This window comes from Scyliorhinus torazame, chromosome 6, assembly GCF_047496885.1.
Source record: "Scyliorhinus torazame isolate Kashiwa2021f chromosome 6, sScyTor2.1, whole genome shotgun sequence".
Lineage (NCBI taxonomy): Eukaryota > Metazoa > Chordata > Chondrichthyes > Carcharhiniformes > Scyliorhinidae > Scyliorhinus > Scyliorhinus torazame.
This window is the reverse complement of record NC_092712.1, coordinates 38,591,584-38,607,654: the sequence shown is the minus strand read 5'-3', so window position 1 is coordinate 38,607,654 and position 16,071 is coordinate 38,591,584. Positions and strand designations below refer to the sequence as shown.

General features: G+C 45.7%; 1 protein-coding gene across 3 annotated transcripts in view; it reads left to right on the top strand.

Moving 5' to 3' along the window:
• The window catches only part of LOC140424757 (sodium channel protein type 1 subunit alpha-like), a 702,944-nt gene that overhangs the window by 640,590 nt on the left and 46,283 nt on the right, over positions 1 to 16,071 (top strand). For 2 of the 3 annotated variants that reach the window (XM_072508138.1, XM_072508136.1), the window contains 2 exons: positions 405 to 527; positions 12,866 to 13,141. In XM_072508138.1, the coding sequence (XP_072364239.1) occupies positions 405 to 527; positions 12,866 to 13,141 (399 nt within the window). The remainder of the gene's footprint in view (positions 1 to 404; positions 528 to 12,865; positions 13,142 to 16,071) is intronic. The other variant, XM_072508137.1, reaches the window with a different exon arrangement.

Genomic DNA, 16,071 nt, shown 5'->3' with positions numbered 1-16,071 from the left:
CACTTTTGTTGCTATTTATCTTAAATCTGTGAAGCTTGTCTCCTCACCCTTCTGCTGGTGGAAACAGTCCCCAGATCTAGGCTATCAGAAGAATTTCCACATTATCAAAGGTTTAGAGCTCTCACTCGGTTGGAACGACATGTATAGGCCTTTGGTTCAGACTCTATTGGTATCTTTAATTAAAACAATGCTTTCTTTCTGCAGGCAGCCAAATAGTCAACCGAGATTGAAAACATAAAATTGATGCTTTTCCCCTCAGCAGGAACCGATCTAGTTTTCTTTACAGGCGGAACGTGACCATCCAAGCAGGTGGCCACAGCTGTTCAGGCCCACCCAGTGTCCTATCGGGCTGGTAGGATGTTTGATAATAGAATGGCTTCTCGTCTTTTTGTGTTTCTGTGTAGGTCTCTGTAGTCAGCCTAACGGCTAATGCCATGGGATACGCTGAACTAGCTGCAATAAAATCCCTTCGGACGCTCAGAGCTTTGAGACCATTAAGAGCCTTGTCACGATTTGAAGGGATGAGGGTAAGATGGAAAGAAAGAAGGCCCAGTTCCATGTGGCTGCTGCATGGTGGGCAAAATCGTGCCCCTACATATTATTCATCCTCCGACAAAATGGATGCAATTGTATGTCGAGTAGCTTAACCCTTAGCAGGCCTGGTTTGGTCATTTTTTGTTGTAACCCACATTCTAGTAGCGGTTGGGTGTTTGTGACATAACCTTCCACCCCTCCCTTTCCCTGGCTATCTATTGGTTTAGTTCTGTTGCTGGGCGATGGCACTGGGCAGCCAGCAGAACGGCGGGTGTTTATTATGGGTTCCCGCAAATAGGCGGGCAACTGGCTGCTGAGATTTGGGAGCAAAGGAGGGGAAAAGTTTCTGCCTGAAACCGCTGAATCCCTAAGAAACACCCAGCTTAAAGCTAATGTTGCCATTAGATGGCAGCTTTTATGTTGCTCTTTATGCTTAATGTTTGGTTTGTTCCTCTGTTGCGGTTTATGAAGTAATAATGGAAGCGTTCAAAGATGAATCAAATCCGACATTTACTGGGCAGGTACCTCAGCTCGTTCGAACTATCTATCATTGTCAATTCTAATTATTGGAAAACTGTCATTCTTCACTAAGACACCTCTCCTGTAAACCAGATCCTGCACGTCAATCTCAAGCTTATTTTGTTCCTAACATTGAAATACGTTGCCTCGCTGACCTCCTCAGGAATGGCCTGTGATATTTCAAGATGTTGATGGGTTAAAGTTTTCCCACTTTGAAAGCTTCAGATTTTTTTTCTTTGAAATGGCGTGAGTCCCCAAATTGAGAATGGCCCAAGAAGGGGCTCCCAATAGCTCAGCAAATGTTAGCACCTGAGTAGCTGAGATAGAGACGAGAGAAGTCCCATGTTTGACTACGAGCAGCTGGATTAGCCGCTATCGGCGCTAATGCTTAGTCATGAATGTACAATTGGCGTTAGCAGCAGTAGGTTAGCGAAAGGAACTTTCCTGGTCCTGATCGCGGCCTTAAAACCCCGACAGCAACTTGGCTTTTAATGCAATGAAACTTAGCAAGTAATTTCCCAGGAGCATTTATCACCGATAATTGACACCAGGACACAAAGGAGATGTTAGGCTCCCAAAAGCTTAGCCAAAGAGGTGGGTTTTAAGAAGTGTTATGGTACCACTTTTGGGATTATGACTGGTTGCCTCTACTGGTTGCCAGAATTCCCCCTCAATAATCAAAATTTGACACCTCGGCTGCACCAGGAGATATTAAGGCCAGCGATCTAAAACCCTGGGGCAAGAGTTTCCCTCCCCGACACCAGCTGGCATCGTGAAAAGTCAACGGCTCTCCCAATTTCCCCGGCCGGCGGCGATGCCCGCTGGTGTTGGGATCGGAAAATACCGCCCTTGGTTAAAGAGGTTGGTTTTCAGGAGTGACCTAAAGGAAAAGAGAAAGGCCGAGAGGTTTAAGAAGAGAATGCCAGGGTTCAGGGCCTAGGTAGCCGAAGGCACAGTTGCCAAATGGAGCAAGGGGAATTGGTGATGAAGAAGAAACTACAATTGGAGGAGTGTTGATAACTCGGAGGCCTGGGGGAGGCTACAGAGATGGGGCGGGTTAAAGCCATGGAGGAATTATTAATTGAGGATTTTAAAATGGAGGCATTTTCAGACCAGGGCCAATGGCAGTCAATGAGCACAAGGGTTATGGATGAATGGGACTTGATGCCAATTAGGATATGGGGCAATAGAATTTTGGATGAGCTCAACTTTACTGAGATGGAGGGGAGTGAGAAATGAAACAGAGGGAATTGGCTGGAGACAAAATTTACTCATGGCCGCTTATCCACGATTAATATCCAATATTAACTTTGTTTCTTCATAATGTTTAAATTCAGTAAGCTCCATCTAATCAGAGATCCCATGATTGTATTTGAAGAGAAGGGAGTTCAGACAGTGTCCTGGCTAACACCTCTCCCTCAATCAACACTCTCAAAGAAGATGAATTGACTATTTTCCCACTGCTCTGGGTGGGACTTTGCTGCGTGAACATTGGTTGTTGCATTCGCCTCTGCACCAACATGGATAGAACTTCGAAAGTCACTCATTGGCTGGGGAAGCACTTGGGAACATGCAGAGGATGTTAACATTTCCCATGCAAGTTCTACCTTCTCCACTGCTCAGCAAACAAACGCACTCTTGTCCTCACCCCAGGACTATCTGGGTGGTTCAGGGAACACCCCGCTTTTCTACCTCTGCAATGCAAAGGAGATTATTCCAGAGTGAGACAGTCTCCCGGAGGATGATGGGCAGGTAACTTCTGCAGTCCACGTTTACCCCGTCTGACCCTTCCAAGCCAACCCTGGTGATGAATGCAACATTGAAGCCAGCCAGCTGTTTGCAGATGCATTGAGTGGGTGATGGAAACATTGGTTGCAAAAGGGGCCATATCTTCCTGCACAAAGAAGGAATTTGTTCCCCGGGACTCAGTATCAGAATGTTCAGAATGCACATTTACCCACCTGATACACACAATGCTCCTGTCACATTGGCTGTCAGGAGTGAGTGACCTGACATACACTCAGCCACTTCCCCGCACTGTGACCCGGGACAGTTTGGACTGATTCGCCTGCTCAATTTGTCCATCTTTCCTCTCTCCCTTTCAGAGGGAGGAATCCCATTGCGCAAGTTTTTATTGTTCAATGCCAGCCCTATCCTCCCCTTCATAACTCTATCGCACAGAAAGAGGCCATTTGGCCCATCATTGCCTGTGTCAGCTCATTGACATTAATGCTACTCCACCCTTTTGCTTTTTCCCACATCCCTGCAAATAAAGATATAAATAAGAATATTCCACCAAAGCGTGACAATGTGACTCAACCCCTGTTGCATCATTTAAGGGGGCAAGCGAAGCCTCCATAGGATGATAATAGCCTTTTACAGCACTTAATGGGATGGGTGTTGGAACTTGCTGGTCTCTAATGGCTCACAGTATCAAATATGATTTCACATTGCTGCACCTATTCAGTCTCTTTAAAGAAGCACCAGCAAATGCCTACTTTTGTCCCATTATCTCACATCTGGACAGCCAATGACATTTCTCCGGCAAGTATGTGGAGAGCTCCAGCCGCCAGATAATGCATCTGCTTAATGGACGAAACATCAGAAGATTTGTTTGTCTGAGACGCCTTCAGATGCTTCCTGGCCATCTGCTTTTCGCTGAAACACTTAGCCTTAAATGGTGGGATTCATGTTGCTTCAAGAATTATATTTTTAACCCTTCAATGACTGGAAACCAACCTAGCATATCACACTCGCCATGTGTGTCTTAACTCTCGCCCACTCTATGATGCCCTCTCTGCCCTTGCCAAGAACCAGTCCAGCTCCCTTTAGAAGACATGAAGGGAGTCTGCACCCACTGCTCTGGGATGGTGGTGGCATAGAGGTGAAGCCATTGGACATTCATGGTTTAATTTACGCCGGCGGGACAGGCATTTTAGCGGCGGGACTTTGGCCCATCCGGGCCGGAGAATCGAGCGGGGGGGGGGGGCCCGCCAACCGGCGCGGCGTGATTCCCGCCCCTGCCGAATATCCGGTGCGGGAGACTTCAGCAACCGGCAGGGGCGGGATTCACGCCAGCCCCCGGCAATTCTCCGACCCGGCGGGGGGTCGGAGAATCCCGCCCCTTGACTTTAAAGCGCTTTGAGGTCTCTGGTGGTCAGGCAAAGCACTATATAAACACAAGTCTTCCTTTTTGTCTCGCTGCTTCCCAGCGCCCTGCCCAGTCCAACGTCTGTTCTTCACCATTGAGAATTGCCCATCCCTGAGGGCACTGCTGCGGGGCCTGGAGTCACAGGTATCATAGTGGTTAGAACTGTTGCTTCACAGCTCCAAGGCCCCGGGTTCGATTCCCGGCTTGGGTCACTGTCTGTGTGGAGTCTGCACGTTCTCCCCATGTTTGCGTGGGTTTCCTCCGGGTGCTCCGGTTTCCTCCCACAAGTCCCAAAAGACGTGCTGTTAAGTAATTTGGACATTCTGAATTCTCCCCCCGTGTACCCGAACAGGCGCCGAAATGTGGCGACTAGGGGCTTTTCACAGTAACTTCATTGCAGTGTTAATGTAATCCTACTTGTGACAATAAAGATTACAAAAAAAAAATAAGGGCGACCGATTTCCTTCTCTGAAGGACATTCAGAATTGAGAATGTTCAAAGAGTTTCCCTGAGTTCCTTCCTGAGTATCCCGATCTAAAAATCCTGGAGGATTGTCGATCCATGTGTGTGGTGGGCAGAGAGCTGCAATGTTCCCTCTAATTGTCCTATGTTGTTTGAGGCCTGTTTGTTGTATCACGTGCCAGGATCCAAATCCATGCCCCACCACACAAGCACATATGCGGCAGGGAGGGAGCAGTGGAGAGAGAGTTGCCCCTTTGTCAAAGCAAAGTGCGCACTGACGCATCCATACAACATACGTTCGAAACCAGTGGGTGCGCAACATAATAATAATAATCGCTTATTGTCACCAGTAGGCTTCAATGAAGTTACTGTGAAAAGGTTCGGGTCGCCACATTTCGTCGCCTGTTCGGGAAGGCTGGTACGGGAACCCGCGCTGCTGCCTTGTTCTACATTTCAAGCCAGCTATTTAACCCAGTGTGCTAAACCAGTCCCTGCATCTCTCAGAGGCTGATTTTCTCTATTGGGTCGGCTTAACTAGGGATGGACAGAGAGGGCGGTCGCCTGGTTAAACAAGAGGCATTTCACTTGCTTGGCCATCTCCTGCCCGATTAATTCAGTACAACAGCAAGGTAACTGCCCGCTTGGAGCTGAAGTTCAACCTTAAGCGAGTAAGTTGTTGAAAGAATTCCCCTCACCACCTTGTGCTCTTACCATTAACTCATGGAGCCAAAATGGGTCAACAAACATGCTTACAATTTACCACAGGTAAACTTGAAGGAACCCTACTTTATTCATGTGGGATCTCATTCACCGGGCTAAGAGAAGAGGCAGAAAATCCCCCAAGAAGAAGACTTCAGTGTCGGGACTAGTCGGAGGTAAACTAGGATCCTGGCAGTCAGCATTCAGGACGGTAACACGCGCTAAAGAACCAAACACCCTTTTGAAAAGCATTCTTTTGCAACTCAAAGAAAGGTTCAATTATAACCTTTTGTGAAGCTTGAAGCTTTTAAGTTTGGCGTACACTGAAAGGACTAATCAGGCCTTCTCCTTCTTGAAGCTGTGTATTTGGTTTGGACACAATAAAGCTTGTGTGGTTCCTTTCTGGTGAATAAGCGGGTCACTATGGGGCAAATAACAGAAAGAACACATCCACGTTTAGCTGAGAAAACTGTCATTGTTCTTGTCAGATGCACTTCGCTGACAAACAGATTATCTCTGGAGGATTTTTGACAGGAAAGCCTTGGTGACCAGCGGGTACACTTTGCCTTCGCAGTACATTTGGGTGACCCCACCCCCCACATCACTGTGGCAGTTCTCTCAATCCACCCCCTTTTGTTTCCTTTCCTTCCCACCCCCCTTTCTTAGAATGTAACAGCAGTGAAGACATATCCACGCAGTTCTGCTTGTGAAATGACAGCATCATGTTCGGAAACACATCCGCTGATGGAGAGGGATTTTAGTTTGGCGAGAGTATGAAAGGCAGTGGAACCAAGGCAGGTGGATGGAATGAAGATGTAGATCGGCTATGATCGAAGTGAATGGCGGAAATGCTCGCCGGGACTGCATGGCCTCCTCCGAATGTTCCTGCTTCTCATCGTTATCCGTCATTTCGAACGCTACGTATTTTTTCTCTCCTTCCCATGCACTCCAAATTTGGAGCAGCTTGGAGGAAAGGCAAAGCTACCAGGCCTCCAGCAACTCTGCCCTATTGCCCCTCAGTGGGAGGTGAGGAAGTAACATGGATGAATCTTTTCCTGCACAGCTATTAGACGCTACACTCCGTAAAAAATAAATCCTTCTCTCTGACCGCTTCACCTCTGAGTAAGACCACCGTTATCTACATTTCCTCATGTCCTTTCTTCATAGAATCATCATAGAATTTACAGTGCAGAAGGAGGCCATTCGGCCTATCGGGTCTGCCCCGGCCCTTGGAAATAGCACCCTATTTAAGCCTCCATCCTATCCCTGTAACCCCACCTAACCTTTTGAACACTCAGGGCCAATTTATCATGACCAATCCACCTAAACTGCACATCTCTGGACTGTGGGAGGAAACCGAAGCACCCGGAGGAAACCCACGCAGACACGGGGAGAACGTGCAAACTCCACCCAGACAGGCACCCGAGGCTTGAATTGAACCGGGGACCCTGGGACTGTGAGGTAGCAGTGCTAACCACTGTGCCACCTAATTCCTAAGTGTGCCAAAACATCCTTCTATTTAATTTTTTACTTATTTATTTGTCCGTGGGATGTGGACATCGCTGGCTGGGTCAGCATTTCTTGCCCATTCCTGAGGGCATTGCTGGGGGGGGGGGGGGGGGGGGGGGGGGTCTGGACTCATATGTAGGCCCGACCAGGTGAGGATGACAGATTTCCTTCATGAACCAGCTGTGTTTTTATAACAATCGACAATGGTTTCATGGCCACCTTTAGACTTTTAATTCCAGGTTTTTATATAATTCAAATTCCCTATTTCACGGTTGGTTAACCTCAGCATGACTGTGCCGTTTCCTGGATTTGAACCTTTGCAATGAAATACCCAGTACAAGCAGAAATTTGAATTTGAAGCTAAAGAAGAAAGATATTGGGAACCATTTTAGGACAGCCCTTACCACAGGACAACTAGAGGGAGCCTTACTGTGATTAATTTATCATACAATTTGATTATACAATTTAATATTTTGCATAGACTGGACAGGGGAGTGAAAGTTTCCACTTAGGATCCATGGTTAAAGATAATCACGAATGAATGCAATGGAAGAATAAGGGGAAATTACTTAGAAAGAGGTGAGAACGTGGCATGCAGTACCAAAGCAATTGGGTGAGACAAATAGCTTAGATGCTTCTGGAAGGAAGCTATTCAAGAAAACGGGTCTAGAAAGGCAGAACCATAGAGCCATAGAGTTTTACAGCACAAAAAGAGGCCCTTCGGCCAATCGTGTCTGTGCCAGCCATCAAACACCTATCTCCGCTAATCCCATTCCCAGCATTGAGGCAGAGGATTAAGGAGGAAACCCATGTGGAGTATACACATCAGTGTGGAATAGTTGGATCTGTTTCTCTGCTCTATGTTCTATGTAATTCAGTATAAATGGAAGGGATTAACTAGCAGCCAGAATCCCTGGCATCTCCAGACTGAGGTCATTTGGGAAGAGGTAAAGTCTGGAGCTGGTAAAGAGAACAGGATTGCAAACCTCAACCACTACACGTGTCCATTTTATTATTTTCTTCGTTGAACATTCTTGAAAGTATTACCCACAGACAGAAAAAAAAAACCCACACGCAATTCTGCTCCAGAGATTGTGAGGAGAAAGTCTTCTATTGTGTTTTTAACACCCCGAGATTGTCTTCCATTTTGTCAGAACAATCCCCTCCCCAGTAAAAAACGTCCTCTATAGCACGGAAACCGCATGCAATATTCCAGGATATCAAGCATGTTGTATTTCTGATCAAAGGCTAAGGCAACTTACTATATACCCATTGAATGCGCCAAATGTCAGGTAGTTCTGGAATCTTGCTGATATTCTCTTTCTTCTTCGAACATTTAGATAAAATTAATATTGTTTTAGTTTTGGACGCCACCTTGAAATGGGATATATAATAAGTCATTTCTTTGTGTCCACTGGCAAGTTGAATGATCAAAGCATTATGGGTAACTGGCAGCCATTTTAGTTTGGGCCTGTTAACTAGGGTTGCCAACTCTGGTTGGACACATTACTGGAGTTTTTCCTCACATGGCTCCCTGATCTCAATGACCCCCACCCCCCCCCCCCCCCCACCTCTCCACCCCACACATCCCCACACCGCCGCTGCCAGTGGTCCTCTGACACCTCCTTCTTCGTAGTGTTCCACTTTGCCATGTCAATGGAAAGCAAACAGCCCTCTCCAGTGCTGCACTGGCTCACCTTAGCCGTCGGTCAAACAGCCTTTTTAATCCCCATTTCCTTTATATTTACAATTGTTAAATGACAGTGTTCAAAGCAAATAAAGAAACAATCACATTTTCTTTCCAAATATCTCTATGAATTTTACTCCTGGATTGCCCTGGAGATTAACCTTTAATTCCTGAAGATTCCAGGTCAGTCCTGGAGGGTTGGCAACCCTATGAACAATTCTGACAACCAAACAGGCATTTGGCAAAGTTTCTTTGCAAAAAGTCGGGGTTACATGGAGCACAACCTCTGGACGGGTTTCCCTAAATTGATCAGCATATAATTCTGCACTGCAGACTATGGTCTGTTAGAATGTCTGCAATACAGACGTGTATGTTCAATAAATGTTTGACCCTGGAATTTTTCCTTGGTTGGGGGAGGGGGATGTTGGAGTCAAACAGGACACACACAGATGGCATTGGTCTTGATGCTTTGGATCGGACGGCCTTGCCTGTGACACTGAGTCCATTCATACCAAATAGGCATTAATGGTAAAATGGTTTATGTTGCATGTTATTGAGTTGTGCATGGATTTGTAAATGAAGCCATATTTCATATTCAGAACGGAGGGGCTCAGCGTAATTCAGCTGATGACACTGGCTCATTGATATTCTCTTTCACATCTGGAATATCACTGACATGGTCAATGAAAATTCCGTCCCTCCACACTGACCGATGGTTAAAGCAGGCAGAAGGAAAGTTCAGCAGGTTCCAGTGTGAACATGCCATCCTCCCCAACCTCATTTCCCCACCTTCCCAGTAACTCAAATAGCTGGATTGTTGATTACTAGACCTCCAACAGCACCACCCCCACACTCCTACCATTGGTCACTCGACACCCCCAATCTCTTGGCGTACAGCCAATGGGAAAGTAAATATACTCTTCATTGCCCAATTAGACGATTGCCTGCCAGTGAAACTGCATTTTGGTTCCTCACAGTGGTCGATGATATCATAACTAATGAACCAAAATGTTCAAAGATAATAACTAAAAACTATAATTTCTTACTTCCCGCTTATTCATCGCTTGGGTGTCCTGAAAATTATCTTTAACTCCTCGAGACTCTGAGGCAATTTTCTGGTGGGATAGCAACCTATACCCAAATAATCCAAGAAATCTGTCCTGTTAATTTATAGGAAGTGAGGAAAATGTCTTTGGACTCAATAAACCCATCTGCAGTCAACAAAATATAATACCTCTGCAAGTGTATTAAAGAGACCAGAATAACTATGTAGTTCGTACCGACCATTTAAAGATAAATGCTTCCAGTGTAATTCATCTCAATAATGTACGTTTTCAGTCAACAGTGAAGTCTTAGTGGGCTCAACTGCTAGAAACCTGTCGAGTGTCCATTCCTACTCAACATACTACAGTATAGATAGTGAGGCCAATTGGATTTATTCATCCAAAATGGATCCCTTGTTGGAAGACTTCACATGCCACAAGCTGGAAAGAACATTGAAATCTAGTCAATCAAACAGGGTTACAACTTTACTCTTTTATTGAGGACCAACTAAGTCCAAATAATGCAATTCACCTTAAAGGAGCAGCATACTGAGATAAATCTACTCAATCACCCCATTTTTGCTCCAAAGTAGAGAAATAATGATCTTTATCAATAATAATCTTTATCAGTGTCACAAGTAGGCTTACATTAACACTGCAAATGAAGTTACTGTGAAAATCCCCTGGTCGCCACATTCCGGCACCTGTTCGGGTACACTGAGGGAGAATTCAGAATGTCCAATTCACCTAACAAGCACGTCTTTCGGGACTTTGTGGAGGAAACCGGAGCACCCGGAGGAAACCTACGCAGACACTGAGAGAACGTGCAGACTCCACACAGACAGTGACCCCAGCCGGGAATCAAACCCGGGTCCCTGGCGCTGTGAAACAACAGAGCTAACCACTGTGCTACTGTGCCGCCCCTCACCAATAAATTACCTTCACCAATCCTCTCGAGCATAACTCTCGACAAATTGTTAAAGGAAGTGCAAGATTTTCTTTGGCCTCCAATCATGTTCACTGCCCCTGGTGGTTCATTGTGGCATGACAAGTGATATTGTGAAGAATTCCCCTCTCCCGCCTTGCAAACTGACACGTCAGGGTTATTTAAGAACCCCAACAGGGTCTACACATGAGTCGTTTCGTAGGAAAGTATCCTTATTTCCCTTCCCCCAAGCAACAGTCAATGTAAAATACATCAATGCGGCTGGCTGTATTTTACTGATCAGTGTAATCTCCTGCAAATTTCATAAAGGCCCCGTGGGGATTTAGTTGAAATTTTCATCTGGTTCATCCGCAAGATGTGCGAATGAAAGATTGCCTGGGTTCCTGCAGTCTGGGGAGCAGCAAATAGCAAACAATAGAGATAGGCCAAGCGCCATGGGATCAATAGCAACAATTGAACAAATTGGAAAACACATTCCCATGACACTTTGAGGAAAATTGTACTCGCTCTGTGCAAATAAAGGAACAGGAGAGTTTATTGCAATAAACGAAAAGGGCATTTCACCAGTTGTTGAGCGAGGAGCGATAAATAAAATCTGCCAGGTTACAAGGCACGTAGAAATTTTCTGAAGTCCAAAGTGGTTTTGAGCGCTTCCTCACATCACACACTTGTGCCAAATGTAGTGGAAGCAAAAAGATGACACATTAACAACTATTACACTCAGCACAGTTGTCATAATTGTTTCATATCATATGACTAATAAATATGTTCGGCGTCATTCCCTGAATACAAATCTGTGCATCTCAATAGTGTATTGATACATACAGCTCACCATTGATGAAAGCTGACAGTTAGCACATCTGGTACTGCGTAGTTCTGTACGTGTGTGAGTGTGAACTAGTTAGACTGTATGGCCAACATAGCAGAGGAGATGGCAATCTGAGAATGACGATGAGGTGGTGTCAATAGGCTGGCATCTCTGGTCAGTGCAGAAAAACCATCTGGCGGTTAGAATTGTGCTGTGTGATATTAGTAACAAACGCATTGGCTGCGTTTGGTAAAACTGTGCAGGTTAATTTCTTTGCTCGACAGGGGCAAAGGAATCACATTTGTAAGCGTGTCGACCTCACCATTACTAAGATCACACAGTGCGTTCTCAGCCCAGTGAGCAGTAGATGTTAGAAGATGGCATGCAATTTCTGTGTGGTGGTGTGCGGTACATGTACAAGTGTCAGCATTTACATGGGTGCGTACTGTATGTTATATGTTATTGCCCTCACATTTATAGTGGATTAATGGATACTTACGCAATGGCTAGCATGTGAGGGTGGTTCTGAAAGTGATCAGTTTTAAACTGGGCTGTGCACCTTTGAAATCACATTTCTCTAACCCGGTGAAACGCTGGCCTCGAGGACCAAATTGTGTTCACTTTCGAATTCCTTTGGCCGCTGCCTCAATGCAAGAAAAATCTAGATAATAGAAAATGAGGCTTCTAATATTCATTACTGCCATAAAGTAGCCCAGTCAAAGCTGGACATCCAAAAACATCTAACTGAATGATAGAAGACCGATTGAGGTGCCAACGGCCAAGTTAACAGATGCTGATCACCCTCACACTCGCTCCATTCCTGGTTAACCTTGTTTTCTTTTATTGAATTTGAAAATTGGATTTTCACACAGCGATTTTTCTCCAGTGAAGAATCGAGGAAAAGCAATAACAAAATGTGAATGCATGTGTCTGCTGTGAAGCATCCTCATTGCACGTTCTTTAACAGTTAATGGGCATGTAAATATCCAGTCTTACTTAGTTGTATGGTTTGGTTGCCTGAGCTGAATTGTTATGGTCGATACGCTGCTACCTGTGGTCGCCTGCTCTCTGTTACATTGTACCCATTTGGACTGGCAGATAAAATGCTTGGGGAATAAATAAATCATCCATTGGGCCGCAGCCTGGGCCAATGCCTTCAGAATGCAGTCTCCTCACGGAAGCAATGCTTCCCCGCCCATACGATTTTCCTTTGGGAGCTTGAGAACTAGTGTGATCTGACGCCATACTACATTGGAGATGGATGTCGCAATGCCACTGGGATAAAACAAGATCCCAAGTTCTCTCCATCCTGCAAGTCCTGTCTCTTAATAATTGCCTTATTCCCTCTTTCATTCCTTCACTGTTTTGAAGGGAGGAGAGAAGAGAAGCTGAGAAGCTTTTGTGCCAGATGACAGAGGGGTACATAGTAATGAGATGCAGTTCCTTCTACTTTGCACGCTGTTTATCTCCAGTTTTATAATCTTTTTTTCCAATTAATCTGGTTTAGGTGGTGGTTAATGCACTCGTTGGTGCCATCCCATCCATCATGAATGTTTTCTTCGTCTGTCTCATCTTCTGGCTCATTTTTAGCATCATGGGGGTCAACCTCTTCTCAGGCAAATTCTATCAGTGTAAGAATATGACCAGTGGAGATCGATTGCCCATCGACATAGTCAACAACAAGAGCGATTGCGAATTGCTAAATAATACGGACTTGCGATGGCATAACGAGAAGGTCAACTTTGACAATGTCGGCACAGGGTACCTTGCCCTATTGCAGGTGGTAAGTGCTGATAAAAGGTCTGATGATGTGTAGGTACTTTTTGCCCGGTTGTTCCCCATTTCCTCACCCCACCGCTTCGAATGATTTACTTGGAATGGGTATTGTCTATCCATGGAATCATATAACACAGAAGGAGGCCATTTGGCCCATTGTTCCTATTCTGTCTCTTTAAAAGAGCTCTCCAGTTATTCCCACTCCATCAGCCCCTCCCAACCGCTCCTGCCCTATGGCCCTGCATACCAGAGAAAAACAATATATAAAAACATTGTTCCGAATTCTCCGGTTGTTGGGATTCGCGGTTCCCGCCTGCAGCACAGCCCACCCACAGAATTCCCGGCGGAGTGGGTTGGCTTCAATGGGAAATCCCATTGCCAAGCGGCGGAGCAGAGAATCCCGCCTCCAGTGAACGGTGTGCCACTGAGAAACACGCGGCTGGTTGACCAGTGAAGCCCACCAGTTACGTCAAAGAGCATTTGATTTCAAGTTGACGTATTAGTCTAGCAGTAGCTTTTCCTTGCACTTAATAAAATGGTTGTTGGAAATTTGTATTCCAAGATCTTACAGTATCAAATATAATTACAAGTTGATGGATCTGCTTCAACCCAGCAGTGCATTTCATCCAGTTTGGATTGCTCTACTGAGGGCCAGTAAGGACTTGGTGGGCCAAATAGCTTCCTTCTGTGCACCATAATGACTTTCTGACAGGAATCCAAACGAATGTCTCAATATCTTACATGAATCCTGATGATAGCAATTAGTCCCATTCCTCTAATCTCTCTGCATAGCCCAGCATGCAGTTTTCTCCTTTCCAAATCTAATCCCCTTTTGAGATAACGGCCGGGATTCTCCGATCCCGTGGCCAAGTTCTGACGCCGGCGTCAAAAGCGGAGCGAGCCACTCCGGCGCCAATGGGCCGCCAGGCCCGGGTATGGACCACTTCCTAAGGGGCTAGTACAGAGCCGGAGTGGTGTCTGCTGTTCCGGCGCTCGGAAGCCGGCGCGCCACAGCTCCGCGGGTCTTCGCATGCGCGCCATGGCCGGCACGAGTCCGCACATGCGCATGGGTTCCCGTCTCCACGCCGGCCCCCGGGCAATATGGCGGAGCCCTACAGGGGCCTGGCACAGAGGAACATTGGCACCCCACGGAACTAGCCCACGCGCCGATCGGTAGGCCCCGATTGCGGGCCAGGCCACCATGGGGGCCCACCCCGGAGTCGGATCCCCCTGCCCTCCCCACCAGGACAGCCCCCGGAGCCAGAGCTGTGAGGTCCCGACGGGTGGGACCATACGCTCCTCTCGGAAGAAACAATCATAATATGGTGGAATTTAAAATACAGATGGAGAGTGAGAAGGTAAAATCAAACACGAGTGTTTTGTGCTTAAACAAAGGAGATTACAATGGGATGAGAGAAGAGCCAGCTAAGGTAGACTGGGAGCAAAGACTTTATGGTGAAACAGTTGAGGAACAGTGAAGAACCTTCCAAGCGATTTTTCACAGTGCTCAGCAAAGATTTATACCAACAAAAAGGAAGGACGGTAAAAAGAGGGAAAATCGACCGTGGATATTTAAGGAAATAAGGGAGAATATCAAAGTGAAGGAAAAAGCATACAAAGTGGCAAATATTAGTGGGAGACTAGAGGACTGGGAAATCTTTAGGGGGCAACAGAAAGCTACTAAAAAAGCTATAAAGAAGAGTAAGATAGATGATGAGAGTAAAACTTGCTCAGAATATAAAAACAGATTGTAAAATATATAAAACAAAAAAGAGTGGCTAAGGTAAATATTGGTCCTTTAGAGGATGAGAAGGGAGATTTAATAATGGGAGATGAGGAAATGGCTGAGGAACTGAACAGGTATTTTGGGTCGGTCTTCACAGTGGAAGACACAAATAACATGCCAGTGACTGGTGGAAATGAGGCTATGACAGGTGAGGACCTTGAGATAATTGTTATCACTAAGGAAGTAGTGATGGGCAAGCTAATGGAGCTAAAGGTAGACAGGTCTCCTGGCCCTGATGGAATGCATCCCAGAGTGCTAAAAGTGATGGCTAGGGATATTGCAAATGCTCCAGTGATAATTTAGCAAAATTCACTAGACTCTGGGGTGGTCCCGGCGGATTGGAAATTAGCAAACGTGACACCACTGTTTAAAAAAGGAGGTAGGCAGAAAACGGGTAATTATAGGCCAGTTAGCTTAACTTTGGTAGTAGGGAAGATGCTGGAATCTATCATCAAGGAAGAAATTGCAAGGCATCTGGATGAAATTGTCCCATTGGGCAGACGCAGCATGGGTTCATAAAGAGCAGGTCATGCCTAACTAATTTAGTGGAATTTTTTGAGGACATTACCAGTGCGGTAGATAACGGGAAGCCAATGGATGTGGTATATCTGGATTTCCAGAAAGCTTTTGACAAGGTGCCACACAAAAGGTTGCTGCATAAGATAAAGATGCATGGCATTAAGGATAAAGTAGTAACATGGATAGACAATTGGTTAATTAATAGAAAGCAAAGAGTGGGGATTAATGGGTGTTTCTCTGGTTGGCAATCAGTAGCTAGTGGTGTCCCTCAGGGATCAGTGTTGGGCCCGCAATTATTCACAATTTACATAGATGATTTGGAGTTGGGGACCAAGTGCAATGAGTCCAAGTTTGCAGACGACACTAAGATGAGTGGTAAAGCAAAAAGTGCAGAGGATACCGGAAGTCTGCAGAGGGATTTGGATAGGTTAAGTGAATGGACTAGGGTCTGGCAGATGGAATACAATGTTGACAAATGTGAGGTTATCTATTTTGGGAGGAATAACAGCAAAAGGGATTATTATTTAAATGATAAAATATTAAAACATGCTGCTGTGCAGAGAGACCTGGGTGTGCTAGCGCATAAGTCGCAAAAAGTTGGTTTACAGGTGCAACAGGTGATTAAGAAGGTA